Source organism: Festucalex cinctus, chromosome 20 (assembly GCF_051991245.1).
Source record: "Festucalex cinctus isolate MCC-2025b chromosome 20, RoL_Fcin_1.0, whole genome shotgun sequence".
Lineage (NCBI taxonomy): Eukaryota > Metazoa > Chordata > Actinopteri > Syngnathiformes > Syngnathidae > Festucalex > Festucalex cinctus.
In genome coordinates this window covers 8,154,905-8,175,445 of record NC_135430.1, presented here as the reverse complement: position 1 = coordinate 8,175,445, position 20,541 = coordinate 8,154,905, and the positions used below count along the sequence as shown (strand labels likewise).

The 20,541-nt window shown below is 37.7% G+C and overlaps 2 protein-coding genes across 2 annotated transcripts in view; both read left to right on the top strand.

Moving 5' to 3' along the window:
- The first annotated feature begins 3,636 nt into the window (after nt 1–3,636).
- LOC144009662 (inositol monophosphatase 1-like) lies at nt 3,637–9,863 on the top strand. Its single transcript, XM_077509481.1, has 9 exons — nt 3,637–4,148; nt 4,450–4,533; nt 4,615–4,754; nt 5,854–5,958; nt 7,503–7,548; nt 7,632–7,740; nt 7,817–7,925; nt 9,373–9,524; nt 9,640–9,863. Exons 2-9 carry the CDS (start codon nt 4,459–4,461, stop codon nt 9,765–9,767), a joined length of 864 nt encoding a protein of 287 aa, XP_077365607.1. The 5' UTR covers nt 3,637–4,148; nt 4,450–4,458; the 3' UTR covers nt 9,768–9,863.
- An 842-nt stretch (nt 9,864–10,705) lies between these two features.
- The window catches only part of LOC144009368 (cadherin-7-like), a 185,605-nt gene continuing 175,769 nt past the window's right edge, over nt 10,706–20,541 (top strand). Inside the window, exons 1-3 of the mRNA XM_077509080.1 lie at nt 10,706–10,768; nt 13,538–13,743; nt 16,663–16,750. The gene's annotated coding sequence lies outside the window, so the exon portion shown is untranslated. The remainder of the gene's footprint in view (nt 10,769–13,537; nt 13,744–16,662; nt 16,751–20,541) is intronic.

The following is a 20,541-nucleotide window of genomic DNA, read 5'->3' as shown; positions in this document are numbered from 1 at the left end:
GGAATTGGCAAAATTCTTTCCAGAGAACTTCAACTTGGTTTACTTGGAACAATGACACAGGAAGAACAAAAAAAAAAAAAAAGTTTGATGAGAGTTATGACTGGACTTTTATTTGGGTAAACTTCCAATTGCTGGATTTTTTTATTTTTTTTTCCACAGATCCCCGTGACGAATCAATCGTCCATCTTGTCCGCATCGATCAAACGCTTCCTTCCGCCCCGTCATGATTTTTGCCCTTTTGGAATTTTACATCTCCCATGGGGGATTTCACTGACAAAAAGCCAGATTAGTTTTGTTTTTTGTTTTTTTCCCCCTGCCCGCCTTTTAATAACAACGCATCAAGCCGTTTTCAAGTGAATGGTTATTAAATACGAAGAAATATGCTAAGAAAGGAAAGGTTGCCGCTTCCTGCAAGGCACTACACTGACGTTCAAGTTCAATTCCAAGACTATTGTCAGACTTGACACAAAATGCTTTCTTAGACCACTCGTGTTCTTCATATATGAGGACACAAAGGAACAAGCCGGGCGTGTGACTTCTCTGCGTCGATTGATCCAACCTTTTCTTGTTGTATTTCAAATGGTAGGCTCTCCATCGATGTTCCACACTGCCTTGTAAAACCGCTGGTCATGTGCCAGAGCCCACTGGAATGCTTTTTTTTTTTTTTCCACAATCAAAGACTAACCACATTATGCTGATCTTGAATTAAATAGGGTAAACAATGGTCTGTTTGTTTGTTACTTGGGGCTCCTCCTATCTGGGGATGCCAGAACAAGTTACTCTCGGGATTTGTTTACCACAGTATGTACGCCGGATGTCCTTTATGAGCCAACCGTTTATCCAGTTAGCATATGCAGTTAGCAAAACTGTGCTAGTGATTAACATAGTTTAAGTTATTCTAGCAGGACTTGTCATGCAAGTTAAATTAGCATAGAGTGCTAAACTAACAACAAAAAAAGGTCACTAATCCATTACTGTCAATGTTGTTCAGTCATCACAAATTATTTTTTCACTAAACATCCTTAGCAGTTTAAACGGTTCGTAAAGATATCTTTTAAAAAGTTAAATTTACATAAAGCGTAAAGCCTTGCAGTTAAAATAATTGGCAAAGCAGTCATAGTCCGTCGTAGTTAGCAAAGTTGCCTAAGCTGTTGTAAAAAAAGCTATGAACAAAGTTGTCGTTGCAAAAATTCTTCAGTAAACATAGCTAGCAGGTAAAAGCAGTCATAAAAATGTTTTCATTAATCACCGGTAGTAGTTAGCTCAGCTGGTACGCGGCTACGTTAGTGTAGCTATAAATTAATTTGTCACAAAAATTCGCCAAACATAGCTCACAGTTAAAATAGTTGGTTAAGATGTCATTTTTCATTAATCTTTAAAAAGTTAATAAATTAATACAAGTTGTAGTTGGTATAGTTGGCTAAGCTGTTGTAAAAAACAAACAAACAAAAAAACAAAAACAAACCTGCTAAGTTAGCGTAGCTATGAACAAAGTTGTTCCAAAAATTCTTCAATAAACATAGCTTAGCAGTTAAATTTGTTCACAAAGATATCACAACAAAAAATGTTTACTAAAGATCTGTAATAGTTGACATTGTTTGCAAAGTTGTTGTCACAATAATCGCTAAACTCCTGTTACATTATTTCCTTTATCATAAGTTTGCATAAGCATGCTAAACTAGCAGTTTCACAAAACATCCGTAACAGATGACGCAGTTCGCTAAACTATTTTTCACAATCAACATAGTTTGCCTAAAAATAAAACCGCATCAGCATACCGGTAGTCTCCTTAACAAAACAGTTAGCTTCATATGCTAAGCATATCACACATGTTCACAAATACAAACAATTGCTAACATTTTGCATAGTTTAGCTCTGTTCGGGCCCCATCTGAACTGTAGTTTTGACAATAAACTTATGTTAAACATTCTTGAGATGCGCATCTGTGAGCGCCGCCTTGCTAAAAATGCAATGCTACCCTATCATTAACCTTGTTAGCTATATATGGTAAACTATGCTAACTATGTTAGTTTATCCCCATTTAGACGTTTTTAATCCGCATAATTAGACAGTTACAGGAGAGGAAGCTACATTGGAACATTCTAGAAAGGGGAAGGAGCACGTGAGCTCAACCTTGCGCGGATGCTACCACGTCAGCCACCTCCTGTTGTTAAATAATACATCTAGTTTGTGCCTCGACGGGGGTGAGAGAAAAGGGAGAAGCCCGCTCATCTCTCAGGAGCTGACCTTGACCGACGTCTCGGCCTCAATTACAGCTGTGAATCCCGGGAGGCTGCCGTCCAAATCATCCGTCATTTCCGATCAATTATTCATGGCGGGGACAGCAAGACGGATGTATTTGTTTTGCCCGTCGCCCTATTACCTCGATAGAACTTTTCTGAAATCCTTTACAATTGCTCGAATTTCTAGAAAGTTCTGCCGGCACTGAGCGAAGTGACCGACCGGACAAGACTGACTGGACAGTCGCCAACAGGCTAATAAGCTATTGTGGCGATAAATGCTCACTAAACTAGCCTAACAGTTGCAATAGTTGGCTGAGTTTTTGGAACAAAAATTGTAAATGCTAACCTAGTCTAGCCAGCTAACATACAGTATCTAAGCTAACAAGAAATGTTCCACAACAGTTAGCATACAGTAGTTTCAAACTACTACTAGTTTCAAAGTACTAATTTGCTCACTAAACATGCTAAAATGAAACATGAAATTAGAAATATAGTTAACTGTTTTTTTGTAAAACCAAAGCGATACTATTCCTAGCCTAACGGTTGAAATCGGCTGAGCTTTCAGAACAAAAATTGCACATGCTAATCTGCCCTAGCCAGTCAACATACAGTATTTATCTAAGCTAAAAATTGCACATGCTAAACAAGCCTAGCCAGAATAGCATACAGTATTTAAGCAAACAAGAAATGTTCCGCAACAGTTAGCATACAATAGTTTCAAACTACTACTAGTTTTAAAGTACTAATTTGCTCACAAAACATGCTAAAATGAAACATGAAATTTGAAATATAGGTATGTTTTTTTTTGTTTTTTTTTAAAACAAAGTGATACTATTCCTAGCCTAACAGATTAAATAAAATTGCACAAGCTAACATAGCCAAGCCATCCAACATAGTGTTTAAGCTAACACCTTTATAATATTCCGCAACAGTTAACATACAGTAGCTTCAAACTACTACTGGTTTCAAACGATTAACTTGCTCACTAAACATGCAAAAATGAAACAAGGAATTCTAAATATATTTAAGTGTTTTTTTTCCTTCTAAAAAAAAAAAAGAAAAAAAGAAAAAAAAAAAGCAATACTATTCCGATGAAAAGGTAAGGGGCCACCCGGACCAGAATTTCATGTTTTTCATGAGCACACACCCACCCCTCGAACATATATACAGACATACATTCAATATATGCATGCTTGTGCATATGCAATTATGCATATTAACATTGCTTGGCGGTCTGGATCGCGCTTGGTAACTGCAAACATAATTTATTTATTTTTTATTTTTTATTTTTTTTTTATTTTTATTTTTTCCCACTCTCACATTTCACCGTTTGCATTTGCTACCAAATCAGCAGAACTGGCTCGCCCGATGTGACTTCATACTTGAGTTGCATTCAGGGACTTTCGTCTACCGGCGGCTCCCCCGACTAGACGAGCTGCAACACTCGCGCCTGTCATGTCACCTGGCAGAAGAGTTGAGTTATATGAAGGCGTTTTTGTCATATTTTGACTTCACTCGTGTAAAGTGTCGTTGCAATGCAAGCAAAAGTCTCCAGCTTGTTTGTTTTCCTCTAAATTCATCTGCTTTTAATTTGATTTCAATCCACGTGTGCAGATTGCCTCGCAAACCTGCCAAAACGTGCACACTTAGCCCCATGATTCAGTGGAAAATTTTCCACTGGCTTACATTTAAATGTGGCATCATGTTCTTGCATGTTGTCCTGAAGAGCGTGTTTTTTTTTTCTCTCTTTTGCGAGTGAGTGAGGCGGTGCTAGTACTTTTCCTACTTTGACAGCGCTTCAGAGTGACCCACCCTCCTATTAAGGCATTTTAACTTTGCTTTTGCATAAGAGGCTGCACCACCAGTCAGCAACGTCTCATCCCCGCTCTTCCATCCCTTCTTGAGGTAAGGTGCTTGTTGTGTCGCCTCGGAGTTAAATAGTTCAAATCTATTGCAGATGTTATCCTGTCTTTTTATTCGCTCGGCGCTGCAAAAGGAAGGCGGTTTGCCCCAGGATGTTCGTAACACAAGTCATTCTTTTCATACAGCCAGCTCGGCGGCTGGCTGAAAGAGAGAGAGAGAGGGAAAAAAAACAAAAAACTCCCGCCCTCCGGGCCTTCCCCGAATGTTGAGTTTCTTCCTCCTCTTGCACGGCTTGCGGTTGCTTTTACACATCAAAACACACTTGCTTTGTGTGTGTGCACAGGTGAAGAAAATGCAGCAGGCGAAGGACGACCCGTGGCAGGAGGCGTACGATTTTGCTGTGGAAGTTGCGAGGAAAGCTGGTGAGGTACGTTTGAAAAGAACTCGGGGAGGGGGGTCACGCTTATGATGTCATCAAATGGGGGTTGAGTCATTGTTGTTGTCGCAGGTAATTCGCAAAGCCGGCGAGTGCGAAATTAAGGTGTGCACAAAGAGCTCCACCGTGGACCTGGTCACCAAAACGGACGAGAGGGTGGAGAAGATCATCATCGGGTGCCTCAAAGAAAAATTTGGACCCGACACTTACAGGTGAGCCGTCTGCGTTGCCAACTTGGCTGCGTCTGATACGGCTGCGCTACGATTGGCTGATAATTGCGCTACGACGACGGTGACCGCAACTGTTGCAACTCCACTACAACAATGCTACATCGAATAATCGCGTAACCCGCCAAAAAATTTGTTACTATATATTTTGTCCACTAAGGTTGCATGTGTTGAATTGAGTGGCTATATCTACTCATTATTTATGTTCTGTTCACAATTATGCATTCTTAAACACTGACAAAATTAGCTTATTAGCCTAGCTTAGCAGTCGCAATGAGCATTAGCATTTAAAGACTAACTACCATTTAGTTCACACATGAATCATTGTATTTACAAGAGTTCATTTGGGTGGATAAGGATGAGCATTATTAAACACCAACACAATTCGCCAAGGCTAAACGGTTAGCAGTCGCGATTAGCATTAGCGTGTTAGCGATTACCATTTAAGATATAAACTAACTGCTATTTAGTTCACACATACATCATTGTATCGACATGAGTTGAGTTGTGTGGATGACTGATAATTATTATTCATATCTACTAATTATCTTCTGTGTGTGAACACCAACACAGGATATGACTACTAATTATGTATTATTATTCACAACTACTACTTATATTCTGTGTGTGAGCACCAACACAATTAGCCTACGCTAAATGTTTAGCTATCGCGATTAGCATTAGCGAGCTAGCGATTACATTTACTTTACTAAATTATCTTATGTGCATGAGCATTAGTAAACACCAACAAAATTAGCCCATGCTAAACGGTTAGCAAACGTGATTAGCGTTAATGCTATCATTTAATCTTAATAAATGCTGACCACCATTTAGTTCACACATGCATCATTATATCTGCATTACACATGTAATTGTGTCTTAAAAGTCACTAAAAGACGATGCTTTGACAATAGTCGACAAGTAAAAGAGCACAGCTGCCTGTTAGCTACTTGTGTTTGTGGTTGACCTATTTTTATCCATCTCAGGGCGTGGCCATTTTGCCACTTGCCCCCTAGCCCAGAATGCATATTTGAAAATAACTTTTTTTTTTTTTTTTTTGCTTCATTTCGTTTTCGTTTTTCAGCTTCATTGGCGAGGAGTCGGTGGCACAGGGCAAACCGTGCATTTTGACTGACAAACCCACGTGGATCATCGACCCGGTGGATGGAACCACCAACTTTGTCCATGGGTAAGACTTGTACTTGCAACCCGAAAAGTACTGCAGCATTTGTATTGTACTGAACTCGTTTGCATATGGGGGTGGGGACAATCCCATTGCTCTACCTTTAGAGGACATCGACTCAAATGCTAGAAAGTATCGGGTTGTTATGAAGGCTGTTGATAGCTACCAGCTACGATATTCAAGGGGGGGGGGGGGGGGGGGGGGGGGGGGGGGGGGGGAAACAAAAAAACAAAACACCGCCGTATAGTCCTCCTCACCAGTATTTGATGCTACAATGAAATTTTAAATTTTATTTTAAGTAGTAGTGGTATCGGTCTGAAAAAAACAAAAGATGTATTGAACATACCTAGTATTATTAATCATTAACATAATTTTTAATTAAATTAAATGGCAAACTTTTATGTAAATGTATTTTTATGATCATACATTTTTATATTTATACAATTGCAAACATATGTAAATTGATTTTTATGACTACATTTTTGACATTTTATTTTAATTTGATTTAAATCAATTAAAGGGGAAAACATTTTTAAAATGTTTAATTAAAAATTGCATACTTATGTAAGTATAGTTTTATGATTTTTGATATTTTATTTTTATTTATAATCCAATTAAGGGGAAAAAACTTCTTTAAAAAAAATTTCATTAAATTAGAAAAAAATCTGATTGTACATTTTTATATTTGATCTATTTATAAGTCAAAAGAAAAACATGTATTTTTTATTAAATTAAACAAACTTATGTAAATTGATTTTATGACTACATTTTTGATATTTTATTTTAATTTGATTTAAGTCAATTAAAGGGGAAAAACATTTTTAAAACATTTAATTAAATAAAAAAATGGCATACTTATGTAAATGTAGTTTTATGATTGTACATTTTTGACATTTTAATTCTCTTTATAAGCCAATTAAGGGAAAAACTTTTTTAAACAAAATGTAATTAAATTGGAAAAAAAATTATATGTGTGTGTATATGTGTGTGTGTATATATATATATATATATATATATATATATATATATATATATATATATATATATATATATATATGAGAGAGAGAGAACATTTTTATATTTGATTTATTTATAAGTCAAAGGAAAAAAAAACATTTACTTTTTTATTAAATTAAATCATTGCAAACTTATGTAAATGTATATTTATGACTACATTTTTGACATTTTATTTAAGTCCAAGGGGAAAAACATTTTTAAACAAAATTTCATTAAATTAGAATTAAAAAATAATAATCTGATTGTACTTTTTTTGTTTTTTACATTATTATTTTTTTATTTATGAGTCAATTAAAGTGAAAAAAACATGTATTTATTTTTTTTAATTGTTATATTCTGATGATGCAAATTTTTTAACCAGATGAACAGATCAATTTTCATCAGTGCGAGTTTGGCCACCATGTTGTGCAATAGCGCCCTCTACTGTCGAGGGAAATGAACATCATGTGACCAAATCAAAAATGTTTATTATATCGATTGTTATGATGATGATGATGATGATCTTCTTTATCCGTCTGAATTCCCATCGGCAGGTTCCCATTCGTGGCCGTGTCGATCGCCTTTGCGGTCGAAAAGAAGGTGAGTCCACGCAAGAAATTGTCTCCTCGCGCTCTTGTTGCCTTCTAATTTAAAAAAAATAAAATTTCTTATCAATGCCGCAGTTAGAGTTTGGCGTGGTGTACAGCTGCTTGGAGGACAAGATGTACAAAGCCAGAAAAGGGAAAGGAGCTTTCTGCAATGACGAGCGCCTCCAGGTGTCGGACGTGCAAGGTAGCACCTCCGCCGCCGTTTTTTCCGGGCATTTCCCCGAAGACGGGTTCACTTATCGTCCCGCTTTTCTCGGCAGACATCCACAAGTCCATCATCATCTCCGAGCACGGGACGGACAGGAGCCCCGAAAAGGTCACCAAGATCTTCTCCACCATGCAAAGGATCCTGTGCATCCCCGTGCACGGGTGAGTACCTGCTTGCCGCTGCCCTCTAGTGCCAATTGAAAATGTCCGCAAACAACACGAGCCAATCGAATTTATCTTTTTGAATTAATTTGAACCAATTTGTTTTTTTAATGTAACATATTTATTTTGTGCTTAGATGCCCTTTTACACTTGTTCATTGTGTGCAACAAATCCACTACCGACTTTCTTCTGGTTTCTGATTGGCTAGAAAATGCTTTACTTTTCTGGCATTTTTAATAATTTGCAGTTTTTGTTGCTATTTTTTTTAAATATAACTTTACTTTTTGAATTTTTAAATTCCTAATTTCAGTATCTAATTTTTTTACATGTAATTTTACATTTTTTAACATTTTCCTCACCATTTTAATTCAGTTTTTCAAATACATTTTCAATTTTGTATTTGTACTTACCTAATTTTCATTCATTTTCCATTGAAAAAAATCTTTTTTATTTTTAATTTATTGGGGTATATTTTTTTTGTTGTTTAAAACATTTCATTTATAAAATAATTTACTATTTATTTTACCGCTTATAATAAACCTATTTCAGAAATTCTGGTTTCTGATTGGCTAATTAGCTGCAAAAGCTGTCCAGTCGCCTTCATTTGTATTTAGTTTAAATATAATTTATTCATTTTTATTTGCTGGTATTTTTAGTTCATTTTACAATTATTATTTTTTTCATGTTGAAATTTTTAAAGGATTGATTATTAATGTAGCCGACATTTAATGACTCTTTACTTTGATTTCATTTGTTTTTTTAAATGCATAATTTAAATTTTTGAATTTCATTATTTGCTTTTTAATTTTTTTATAAAAATTGGTAATTAATGTAACCTATTTTTAATCTTTCTTTAGCTTTATTGCATTTTTTTTAAGTTTAAATGCAGAATTAAATTTGGGCAATTAAAATATATTTTTAAAAATATATATTTTAATTTCAAATTTACTTCCTTTTTTTAATTTTATTTTTTTTCAATTCACCATTACCAGTGTGATTTTTTTTTTTTTTCTGGGGAAAAAACTTAATAATAAAAAAATTATAAAATAATATATATATGTATATATATATATATATATATATATATATATATATATATATATATATATATATATATATATATATATATATATATATTTATTTTAATTTGCTGTAAGACATGCATCTGTGAAAAACAACAAACAACTTCCTGTATCACATTTAAGGATTATAGCACCACCTGCAGGCCTGGCTCCAGGTTTTTTTTTTTTTTTGTCTTCTTTTCAGAGCTAAAAGGGGTCTTGACTGATACATAGGGTGACTGAGAAAATAATTGAGACATTTTAGAATATAAATCAATAAAAATAAAGCCTGAAGCTGGTTAAACTTAGGGCCGTATCGTTTTATTTTTTATGGTTGGCCATAGACAATTATTTGCACTAACGACGAGCCCCGTCCGTGCCCGCAGGCTGCGCGGCTCGGGCACGGCCGCCACCAACATGTGCCTGGTGGCGTGCGGCGCGGTGGAGGCCTTCTTCGAGATCGGCATCCACTGCTGGGACATCGCGGCGGGGGCCGTGATCGTGAGGGAAGCCGGTGGGATGCTGCTGGACGTGGACGGTGCGTACGCATGGCGAACGGGGGACTTTTCTGATAGATTGAGACTTTTGCTTAAAAAAAAAAAAAATCAAAAATAAATAAGAAAATCTGTAAAGATATTTTGTGCAAAATTTAGGGGGTCCGTTCGACTTGATGTCCCGGAGGATGGTGTCTGCAAACAACAAGATTATCGCCGAACGGATCATTAAGGAAATTGAAACATTCTCCGTGGAGAGGGACGACGCCGTGGTCTGCAAGAAGTGAGGGGATCCTTGCACACCATATTATTATTATTTTTTACACACACACATCTGCTTATCTTCTACATTTCCCCACCAATAAAACGACTGCAACAATCAACCACTAGTGGGCGTCTTCTTCATTAATTAAGAAACATTTGAGACTCATTTTGGATGGGACAACCTAAATGTTGTGAATGACCTCTCCAAAGGAAAAACTGTCATAAAAGTACCAGGGCACTGGCATATAAACAGCATCAAGACTAATTGTACATCATTACAGCAATTATTTGGAAAATAAATACATAAATAAATAAATAAAATCACATTCAGAGGGAAAAAAACGACTAAATTATGAGTTGAATGAAAAAAGAACATGACTTTTTTTCCTCACATTTTTCTCTATTTTAATGTATTTAATTTTGTTTATGAATAGGATATTCTCCTATTTTGTTCACATACTGTAACATTTATGAAAGAAATATGTATATAAGTTCAGTGCTTCATCAATCAAGTGCGTTCTTGCGTATTCCTTCAGTTTCCAAATCTAGAAAGCTTATTTTCACGCTCATGCCTGTGCTCAACATGACCACCAGAGGTCAGTAATGCACCAGCGATGAGTTACTGAGAGTCGTTTAAACGCTCATCATAACAGACAAGGGAATTATGAGCACCGGTGTGCTTGTTTACCTCATCACGCAGGCAATGTGCTTGTTAAATTCCAGTCTACGTTTCTTAAAATGTATTTTTTTTAAATGCTTTTGCTGCGTTTAGGTCACTGAAAAGATAAACATAATAGAAAAGAGGTGGGCCTCGAGGGCCGAAAGTCCTGCAGGTTTCCCTCTTCCAACACAAGCTGATTCCAATCAACAGGATTGTTATCAGGCTTGTGCAAAGCTTGCTGATGAGCTGATCATGTATCAGCTGTGTTGGAGAAGAGGAAACATCCAAAACCTACAGGACTTCGGCCCTCGAGGACCGATTTTTGCCAAGCCCTGAAGTAGACATTTTGGTTTTAATTCCAAGGTATGTTGGCAATCCTTTTGAATTATTATTTTTTATTAATATTAGCACATATGTGGCCTTTTTCAGGAGTGACTTTATGTCTTATTGATTATAAATGTTCTGCAGGTACACAGTAAACAACGCTAGCTATGTGAACCGTGAAGCTAGGCCAGCTACGTTAGCTTGACAGTTCAGCTTAACTAGCTAGTCAAATATAAATTAAACTTCGTCAGTTGTGCAAGTTGTTTTCATAACCGCTACCACAAATAAAATTAAAAAAAAAAGAAAAGAAAATCCGTCGCGGGATGTAAAGATAGAAACGTATACATAAACTGCACTTTGTGTGTCTCCTGGACGTCAGCGTGACCGCCATGTTTGATGTGGCAAGACCTCCCATAAACTAATGCACGTCAACTTGACTATAACTTCATAAAGCGACAAGCTACAAAATTAAGATTCTCATTCACTTATTTACACACTCAAATACATTTGGGAATCAGATTGGCACCAAAACAACACAATTATGTAGTTTATAAACCTAATGATATGGACACTTTTAGTCACATATACAATATAACAAAAATATTGAGGATCACACGACAGTGTGAAGTAGTTGCCATTTGTTTTTTTCCAGAAGTGATTTTCTTCCGATTTCTGATCAAAACGTTATTCCAGTAATAGCAAATGACTTGTGCGTGTATCTGCGGCCTGTGCATGCGTGATGGGAAGTTTCGTGGCTGAGTTGCTCCCGCATCGCTGTCGACCTCGGCACACAATACGTAACCGTTTCAAATTTGCTTTGACTTTGCCTGCAGGAGGAGAAAGGTGGTTGTGTGTGTGTGTGGTACATGCCCCTAAAAGGTCAGAGCGGCACGCACGCACGAGGTCGGCATTTAGTGCTCCAGCGTAATCATGATAAGCATTTTGCCCATGTCGGACTTGCCGTCTGTGCGAGGCCCCCAGAGGAATTTTGAGAGGAAATTTGGTCGCTGTGCATACGAAACAGTGATGAGGAATTAATTGGAAGCGACGAGGGCAGCATATTGTCGAATACCCAACACAAGTCATTTACTTGGACGTACCTCCTTCTCTATCCGCACAACAACTTATTGAATTTCACTTCTGAGCGTTTTCAGATATGCAAATTAATATGCACATATTGTAACAGCGATGAGAGGAAAATATCGAGGCGGCCTGTCAACGCTGCCTGAGTGCAATTCCGCTAAGGTATTTAACACCTTGCGATATCCTTTGGAAGAATGAGGCCCCACAATACAATGTGAAAATGAAAATCTTCCGAGTTGGCTGTCAAAATGTTTGCTCAGCTCCGAGCTCACAGGAGAAAACGTCGTTGAAATGTGATTTTACAAGGCAGGAATCTAGTGGGCCTGTTAGCTAGCGTTGGCGCTGAGGCCGGGTGGTACTGTTCCTTCAACTCAAGTAAAAAAAAAAAAAAAAAAAAAAAAAGGTTCAACCCTGTTTTTTGTCATCCTCGACGAAGCAGGAATTAGCATGCTATCTGACCGCTACATTTTTCGCTTTTGGGGAAATTGTTTTCTATTTACACCCTTGACGCTGCCATCCATTCTGTCTAAGAATCCAAAATGGCCTTGCCTGTCATATTAAGTCATCTTTTACAAAGCAGGAAGTAGCATGCTACTGACGCGCGCACAGTTACTAGCATGCTATCGACCCGCAACATTTTTCACTTTTGTTCGGGGAAATTATTTTCTATTGATACTATTTGAAGGTCAGCGGAGCCATCCAGTCTGTCTACGAATCAAAAATGGCCTTGCCTGTCATCTCATGTCATCTGCTACAAAGCAGGAACTAGCATGCTATCTATCCGCTACATTTTTTCCCTTTTGTTAGGGGAAATTATTTTCTATTTATACCATTTGAAGGTCAGTGGAGCCACCCAGTCTGTCTAAGCATCTGAAATGCCTGTCGTGCCTGTTATCTTCTACAAAGCAGGAAGTAGCATGCTAATGACGCGCACAGAAACTAGCATGCTATCTGGCAGCTACATTTTTTCACTTTTGTTAGGGGAAATTGTTTTCTATTTGGACCCTTTGAAGGTCAGCGGAGCCACCCAGTCTCTCTTAGCATCCAAAATGGCCGTCGTGCCTGTCATCTTCTACAAAGCAGGAAGTAGCATGCTAATGACGTGCACAGAAACTAGCATGATATCTGACCGCTACATTTTTTCACTTTTGTTGGGGGAAATTATTTTCTATTGATACTATTTGAAGGTCAGTGGAGCCATCCAGTCTGTCTAAGCATCTATAAAGAGTATCTGAGTTTTCGTCGTGGGGGCCAAACAGTTGTACTTTTGTTCCAGAAATTGGTTGTCCAATGGAATCATTCAGCATGTCCAAGAAGAAAAGATCTTAACGGTCTTGTCGTCTTACGTCATCCCCACAAACTGGGAACTTGAGCGTAGGATTTTTCCATTTTGTTGATCTCATCATTTTTGAACCAGGAAGTCGGCTAATAAAAGGGACGAACAAAGACCACTTTCTTCACTTGTGTCAGAGGAATTTTATTTTTTATTTTATTTTTTTTTCATTGTCATCGTCTATAGACCAGAACACAGCTTGCTCACGAACCGTTGACATATTAACAAAATGCCTCACGATTTTTTGACATTTTGATGTAACCTGTTGTAGAGTGAAAAATTCTACGATCCAGTGGTCCTCTTAACTCACCATTTTTCATTTTTCATCAGTTTTGAACTTTTTTATTTTTTATTTTTTTTATTTTTATTTTTTCTTGCTTTTGTCCTTGCAGGTCCGAGATGGTCACAGTGCTTCGTTTACCGGCTTCCACACGTGTTATGCAAATGACCTGGAAAACCTGCCAGGGCAACCGACCGACTGGTCCTGGCTGACGGCCATATTGACCCGGACCCGGCATCCCCCTGCTGCTGTTGAGTCTGTCACGCTGATGCACAAAGTCGCCGTCCATCCTCGATGTCTGCGCTCCAACAGAAACTTGTAAGTAGACGAGGAAACAGTTTTTTTTTTAATTTTTTTTAATTTTTTTAAGTCTATCAAAATGTGCTCTGCATGGGGAATCAATGACGTTATTAACATGAAAGTCACATGCCGCCATCGGGAGTCAATCGATGACGATAATCCCGAGTAACAGCTCTCCGCGCTGTTCTTACGTTTATGTTATCGGCTTTCCCCCCTTGCTTCCTTTTGACATATTAATTGCCCGCCTAAGTGCTCCCGCCTTTTTTTTTTCCCTTCTTACTGTATTCATGGCCGTCCCTTCTGTCCGTCATTATTGATCCATTAAAACACGCACGTTAGCGTTAATTACACCTGACCGTGTTGTACTTTTGCGTCCTCATCTGCCCGTCCGTCGTCACTCGGCCTCTTTCAGACGCGATCGATAACGCTGGCGGCAGCCGTTAGCAATTAGCAGTTAGCGGCTTTAACTAGCGGGCGGGCGCATCGAAGTGCCTGTTTAAATGTCAATTTGAGCACCTCTCACCTTCAAACCAAGACGTCGGCGGAGGAATGAAAAGCCGCAGATAAAAAAATTTTTCTCCACTTTTCTGACTTTTTGTCCTTCGCGAGTCGAAATTGAAATGCGAAAAGTGGATGTTGACGTCTCCAAATCGTCTTGAATATTGCAAGAACTTCTTCGACGTGGCTCTGACTTTCTCTCCCTTATTTTGGATTTGGAACAACTTTCTTTTTAAGAGAAAAGCCTGGAAAGCTGCTCAACATTCTAGGATGTAAAAAAATAAATAAATAAAAATCACCCAAATTTATGGTCGCAGCAACAGTGGCAGGAAAAAAAAAAAGAAAGAAAAAGAAATTTCATAGATGAACAATGAGCAGTATTTTTATATGTAGCAATTCTCATAAGTTGCTCTTCTTAACTCTTTCACTGAGCCATTTTCATGAAGCACTGGATTTTGACTGATTTTGCAAGGCTCACAAAATATTGTTCTATTGCTATAAAAACATGGAACCTACCAAAAGAAAGATTAAAGTTTCTTCTTTCATTCGAAAAAAAATATATTATATATAAAAAATATATTTCTATGTGTTTCTGTTTTGCATCTGTTCAGCATTAGAATAAAAGCTAAATTTCAGCATTATTCACAAATCTGTTTAAAACAGTGGGGAAAAGAGCTTGTTGCAACATAGCCCTGGTTGATCTCTTATATTCTGCTGCCACCTGCTGGCCATTTTCTATAATTAGTACCATTGCTTCAACCGTTCTCTTCAGTTCAGCAGAGGCTACAAAGCCTCTGTATGCTCTAGCATAAAAAACAAAAACAAAAAAACTTATAAAACATAAATACGTCTTTGGGGCATTGGTAATAATTGAGATAGAACGTATTTATGTTTTTTGGGAGCAAATGAGTTAAAAGTTGATTAAGATTAACTGACGAGCATTTGGGTCGCCACCGGGAAAAGAATATTGAAAATATAACTGGGGAATTAAATCACACTTTTATCATTTGCATTGGCAATAATAAAAAAATCATGTTTTATGAGGAAAGAAATTGATCATTCTCATTAGAATAATTTTTTGAATTAATTTTTACTATGTTTCTCATTATTTACAAGCATATATATTTTTTGGCTGTGATTGGCTGGCAACCAGTCCAGGGTGGACCCCGCCTATTGCCCAAAGCCAGCTGGGATAGGCTCCAGCACCCCCGCGACCCCCTGTGAGAAATAATCAGTCAAGAAATTGGATGGATGGATATATTTTTCGATAATACAGTTACACATATCATTTTCAAAGAAAATCCTTGTAAATCCTGAAAATGTAATAAAAGTTACATTTAACTTGATGTTCACCAATAATTAAAAAAAAACAAAAAAACAACAACAAAAAAAACCCTTTCAGGAAACTATTACATTATCGGTCACCACAACATATGCCATTACTACGACAACACTAAGGTTATATTTTTAGATTATCTGTCAAGTTTTAGATGACCAGTTTTGAGGCTAATGTGTGATTACAATGTCAGTTTTTTTTATTACATTATTGGTGAAATTATGACATTTTGGGGGTTTTATTACATTTGTGATCAAGTTAAGTGCAAATTTTATTACATTTTGAGGAAATTATTACATTATAGGCTGCTACAATCCTTGTCATTTTATTAGAAAAAAAAAACAACCTCATAATTTTATTTGACCACAGTCAGAATGAGACGAGTTTGAATAGATGATGAAATCTTGCGTGCGGTTGTTAAGATGGCCGTCACATTTTTTTTTTCCCAGACACAAGTTGGATTACGCACTCCGACTGACCTCGTCTCTGCGTTCTCGCTAGCGGCAGCGGTGGCTAACCCAAAGGCTCCATGCATTTGAATAATGTAGCGCAGCACAACAAACATTAGCATATGTGGGTACTTCCAAGTCACTGGGGCGCCATGACTCAGTCCAACACCCACCCAGAATACCCACCACCACCTTCCCCCTTGTTACTGTTGTTGCTTGCATCACACAGGATGGATATTAAGCTTGTTTGAGTTTCCCATGAATCTTCACGGCAGCCGTGTGCTTAAAAAAAAAAGAAAAAAAAATTACGCCGCGGAACTACGCCGCAGACATCAATATGGCTGAGGGGTGGAGGGCGAGGTGGGGGGGGGCAGCATGCACCTGACAACGCTCTTAAATCCTGACGAGAGGAATGAGTATTGAACATATGCCAGTTAGCCGCCGTGCTAAAGCTGCGGAGCGGTGCAGCAGGCAGGCTGAGGAGGGGTGGGGGCGGGGCTTTGACGGGCGGGCAAGTCCGTAATGGGGGCGGGCTCTCTTACTTTGAGTCATCACCCAAATAAGTTTTCTATTGTAGAAAAGGAGAAAAATCATGAAGGAATTTTTCAAGATAAAGTTTCCTGACCTGTGCTATTTAAAAAAAATATTTTTCAGTGAACAAAATGACGAAAAATCCTGGCGATCGAACCAGTTTGGCCGTCATCTTCTATGCCGACAGACGCCAAAAGTGTGATGCAAACCGGTAAGTACGTAACCAAGAGTGTTATTTTTTTCTTGATTGCCAAAATATAGTTATGTTTTTCAATTAACTAATTTATTATACTAAATTAAATACATACATAAATTGCCATTGTCTAGTGACGTCACATTTAAACCGGTCGGTGAAGTCCCCCGTCTTCCCACCTCCCTCAAATGCAGCATACAGTACATCGTGATCATCTTCTTGTATGTTGGGAGGTTTTTTTTCCGTTATTTTCTCTGCGAAATAGAAAACAACGAAATCAGCCGGCTACAATCAAAATATATAAAATTTGTAATTTCACAAGCAGTCCTCAGATGAGCAATTCAACTTGTATGGGGGAATCATCCTGGATGTCATTATTTTACGTTAAAGTTACGGTTTGTTTAATTATTATTATTATTATTATTATTATTATTATTATCATTATTATTATTTTATATCATAGACTGACATAAATGTGTTAAATACGACACAAATGCAATGACTGGTAACACAAATAGATATGACGTCATTAACTACGCCACGCAATGCATTCTGGGAACAATATATATGCCAAACGGGTCAATTTAATACGTCTGGAACGTATACCGGCATAGTGTTGGCGCGTTCCATTTGCATTTGTGTTATTTTTTGGAACAACATGATTACAGTTGAGCTCCGTAATTTAGGGCTGGCCCACAAATAGTGTATAAATGACGGTAATCGTTTTTAAGTTATATACCGTTATTTTACCGATGTGGCCCACTTGGTAATATATTTTCCTCCATCCTGCCCCTGAGGTAACATGAGTTTGACACCCCTAGTTTAGGATAAAGATGCTGGCGATATTTTTAAGACAGTTAGCACAAGTCGTAGGCGTGTATCGACGACAAATTAGCACGTCCTTGGCGGAGGTCTTCCGTCGACCTGCACTTTTCGCTCCTCTTCCCGTTCCAGCGAGACAATTAGCTAAAATCGAACCGAATAATCTCGTTGGCTGCCACCCACGCAACGCATCCTCACGTTGTTATCCGTGCCGCAAAAAAAAAGCATGATGGTGGAAAAGAGAGAGTGTGTCCGAGGCGGTCAACGGGAGCCCTCGCGGCGTGCCCTTCCTTCCCGACTTAAACACCGTTGCTTGGATACGCCGCGCTTTTTTTAATTAACGCCGGCGATTTCCCCCCGTGCGAACCTTCAATTCCATTAAAGTCGATGAGGCGCTCAACGAGTGTTGTCCCGACTTCAACAAACAAACGCGGCGAGTGTCGTTGATGGAAGCTCAGCTGGCGCTCGTATTACGCGCACGGCGTCGCCCTCAAAGCGGCTCGGCCGCGTTGACCCCCGACACTCGTTATTTTGAGCATCGCATTACCGCCATTCTTCCCGAACAACGCGCCTCCTTTTCATACGCGCCGAAAGCCGCAACGGCGCCAAGCTCCTTTTTGGCGATTAGATGCAGCTCAGCTCTCAGGGCTAATTGGCCCCGGGGCCCTGATGCGCCGTGTTTACGGGCGGCCTGCTGCGATGTGGATGAACCGGGGGATAGATTTGCCTTCCCGGGGTCTGGACAAAAAAATAAAATAAAAAATAGAATTATGTGGAGATGACATGTCCAGGTGTGAGTGTTCGATATACAAGTCTCAAGTGTTAATCTTCAAGGTCCAAAGTTTTGATCACCTTTTTCTCATTTTTTAGTTATATATATATATATATATATATATATATATATATATATATATATATATATATACAGTATTTTAACACTATTTAAAAATCTGTACTATAAATGTTAATTTTTTACGACTTTTTACATCTAATTACATTTATTCTTTTTGACTTATTTACCTCATTGACTGGCAGCCATTTTTACAGAAGCAAATCCCCTTCGCTCCCGGCTGTTTTACTGGACTTTGACTGATTTTGAAAGGCCCACAGAATATTGTGTTTTATTGCTATAAAAACATGGAACCTATCAAAAGAAAGATTAAAGTCTCTTCTTTTATCGGGAAAAAAATATAGATTTCTATCTGTTTCCGTTTTGCAACAGTTAGCATTAGAATGTAGCTAAGTTTCATCATTATTCACAAATCTGTTTAGAATTGTGAGTAATTGAGCTTTTTTCCGACATGGCCCTGGTTGATCTCCTTTGCTCTGCTGCCACCTGCTGGCCGTTTGGGTAATAACTACCATTTCTTGCATTGGCTGCATCAAAGCCTTCTGTATGCTCTAGCATAAAAAACAAAACCTAAAAAAGAAACACGTATAAATACATCTTTGGGACACATTGTTTTTGGGAGAAAATGTTAATTAAAATGAAAATATTAATTTCTAGAGCAACTTAATAGAATATTTTTTTATCTCCTGAAATTACAACCTAATTTTTAATGAACTATTTTTTGTAAAATTATGCCTACCCTTTCCCATATTCATGTACTTTTAAAATGCAATATACAACCTTTTAATATAATTTTCCTCTTTTCTTTTCATGTTCCTGCTTTTTTCCTTACTCAACTTGTGTTTACTTGACTGCATGGCTATTTTTCCTCAAAGTTTTTGGCACACCATTTGAAACTTAATCAATCCGGTGGCCACATTTTGGACGCAGGATGTACGAGCACGACTCGCCGCTGCAAAAGTGAAATATTCTCATCACAGTTGACACAAAGTGGAGAAGGTGCGAAAACACTCATCTGTCACTTTGGGCTCGCTTCTCACGCCAGACTGGCGACGAGCGACTTGTTGCCTCCCAAAAATTTACTTTTGGAATCAGTAAAGACCCAACAGATATTTCGCGTGCAAAGTGGATGCTACTGCAACATTGGAATTTATTTTTGTTTTATCATTTATGTTACTTTTATCAAGCAAGAAGTATTGTTTTGATCGTCCGTCGGGATTACCCAAAAATGACATGACCAATTTCTGGGAAACGTTGCGGAAAACAAAATGTTGTGATACAAATCAGAATACATTCAAATCAAGACAAATGGTGAAGTCCCAGCAATCACCTACACAGACAGATGCAATGACTGTCAACAACAACTATCTAGACTATAACTAATTACAAATGGCTTTGAACAAACTAACTGACCTAACTAACTGATAGCTGGCTATCGAACAAACATTTGAACCAACCAACAAACTATATAGAACTATATAAAAAAAAATGACCCATGACTGACTGACTAACTAAATCTAGTTTGCAATAACCGTCAACAATAAATGTCTGTAACAAACTAATAATAATTACCAATGGATATGAATAAACTAACTGACTAACAAACTAATTAGTAGCTGGCTATCAAACAAACAAATGAACCAACTAGCAAACTATACGAAAAATACCTAACTAACTAACTAACTAACCCAAGTTGGCAATAACCATCAACCATTACTGTCTGTAACAAACTAACTAATTACCAGTGGCTATGAATAAACTAACTGACTAACAAAGGAACTAGTAGCCGGAACTAGTAGCCGGCTATTGAAGAAACAAATGAACCAAACAATAAACTATATCAAACTATTCAAAAATGACAACTAACTAGCTAGCTAGCTAGCTAGCTAACTAACTAACTAACCCAAGTTGGCAATAACCATCAAAATTACTGTCTGTAACAAACTAATTACCAGTGGCTATAAATAAACTGACTAACAAAGGAACTAGTAGCTGGTTATCGAAGAAACAAATGAACCAAACAATAAACTATATCAAACTATTCAAAAATGACAACTAGCTAGCTAGCTAGCTAGCTAACTAACTAACTAACCCAAGTTGGCAATAACCATCAAAATTACTGTCTGTAACAAACTAA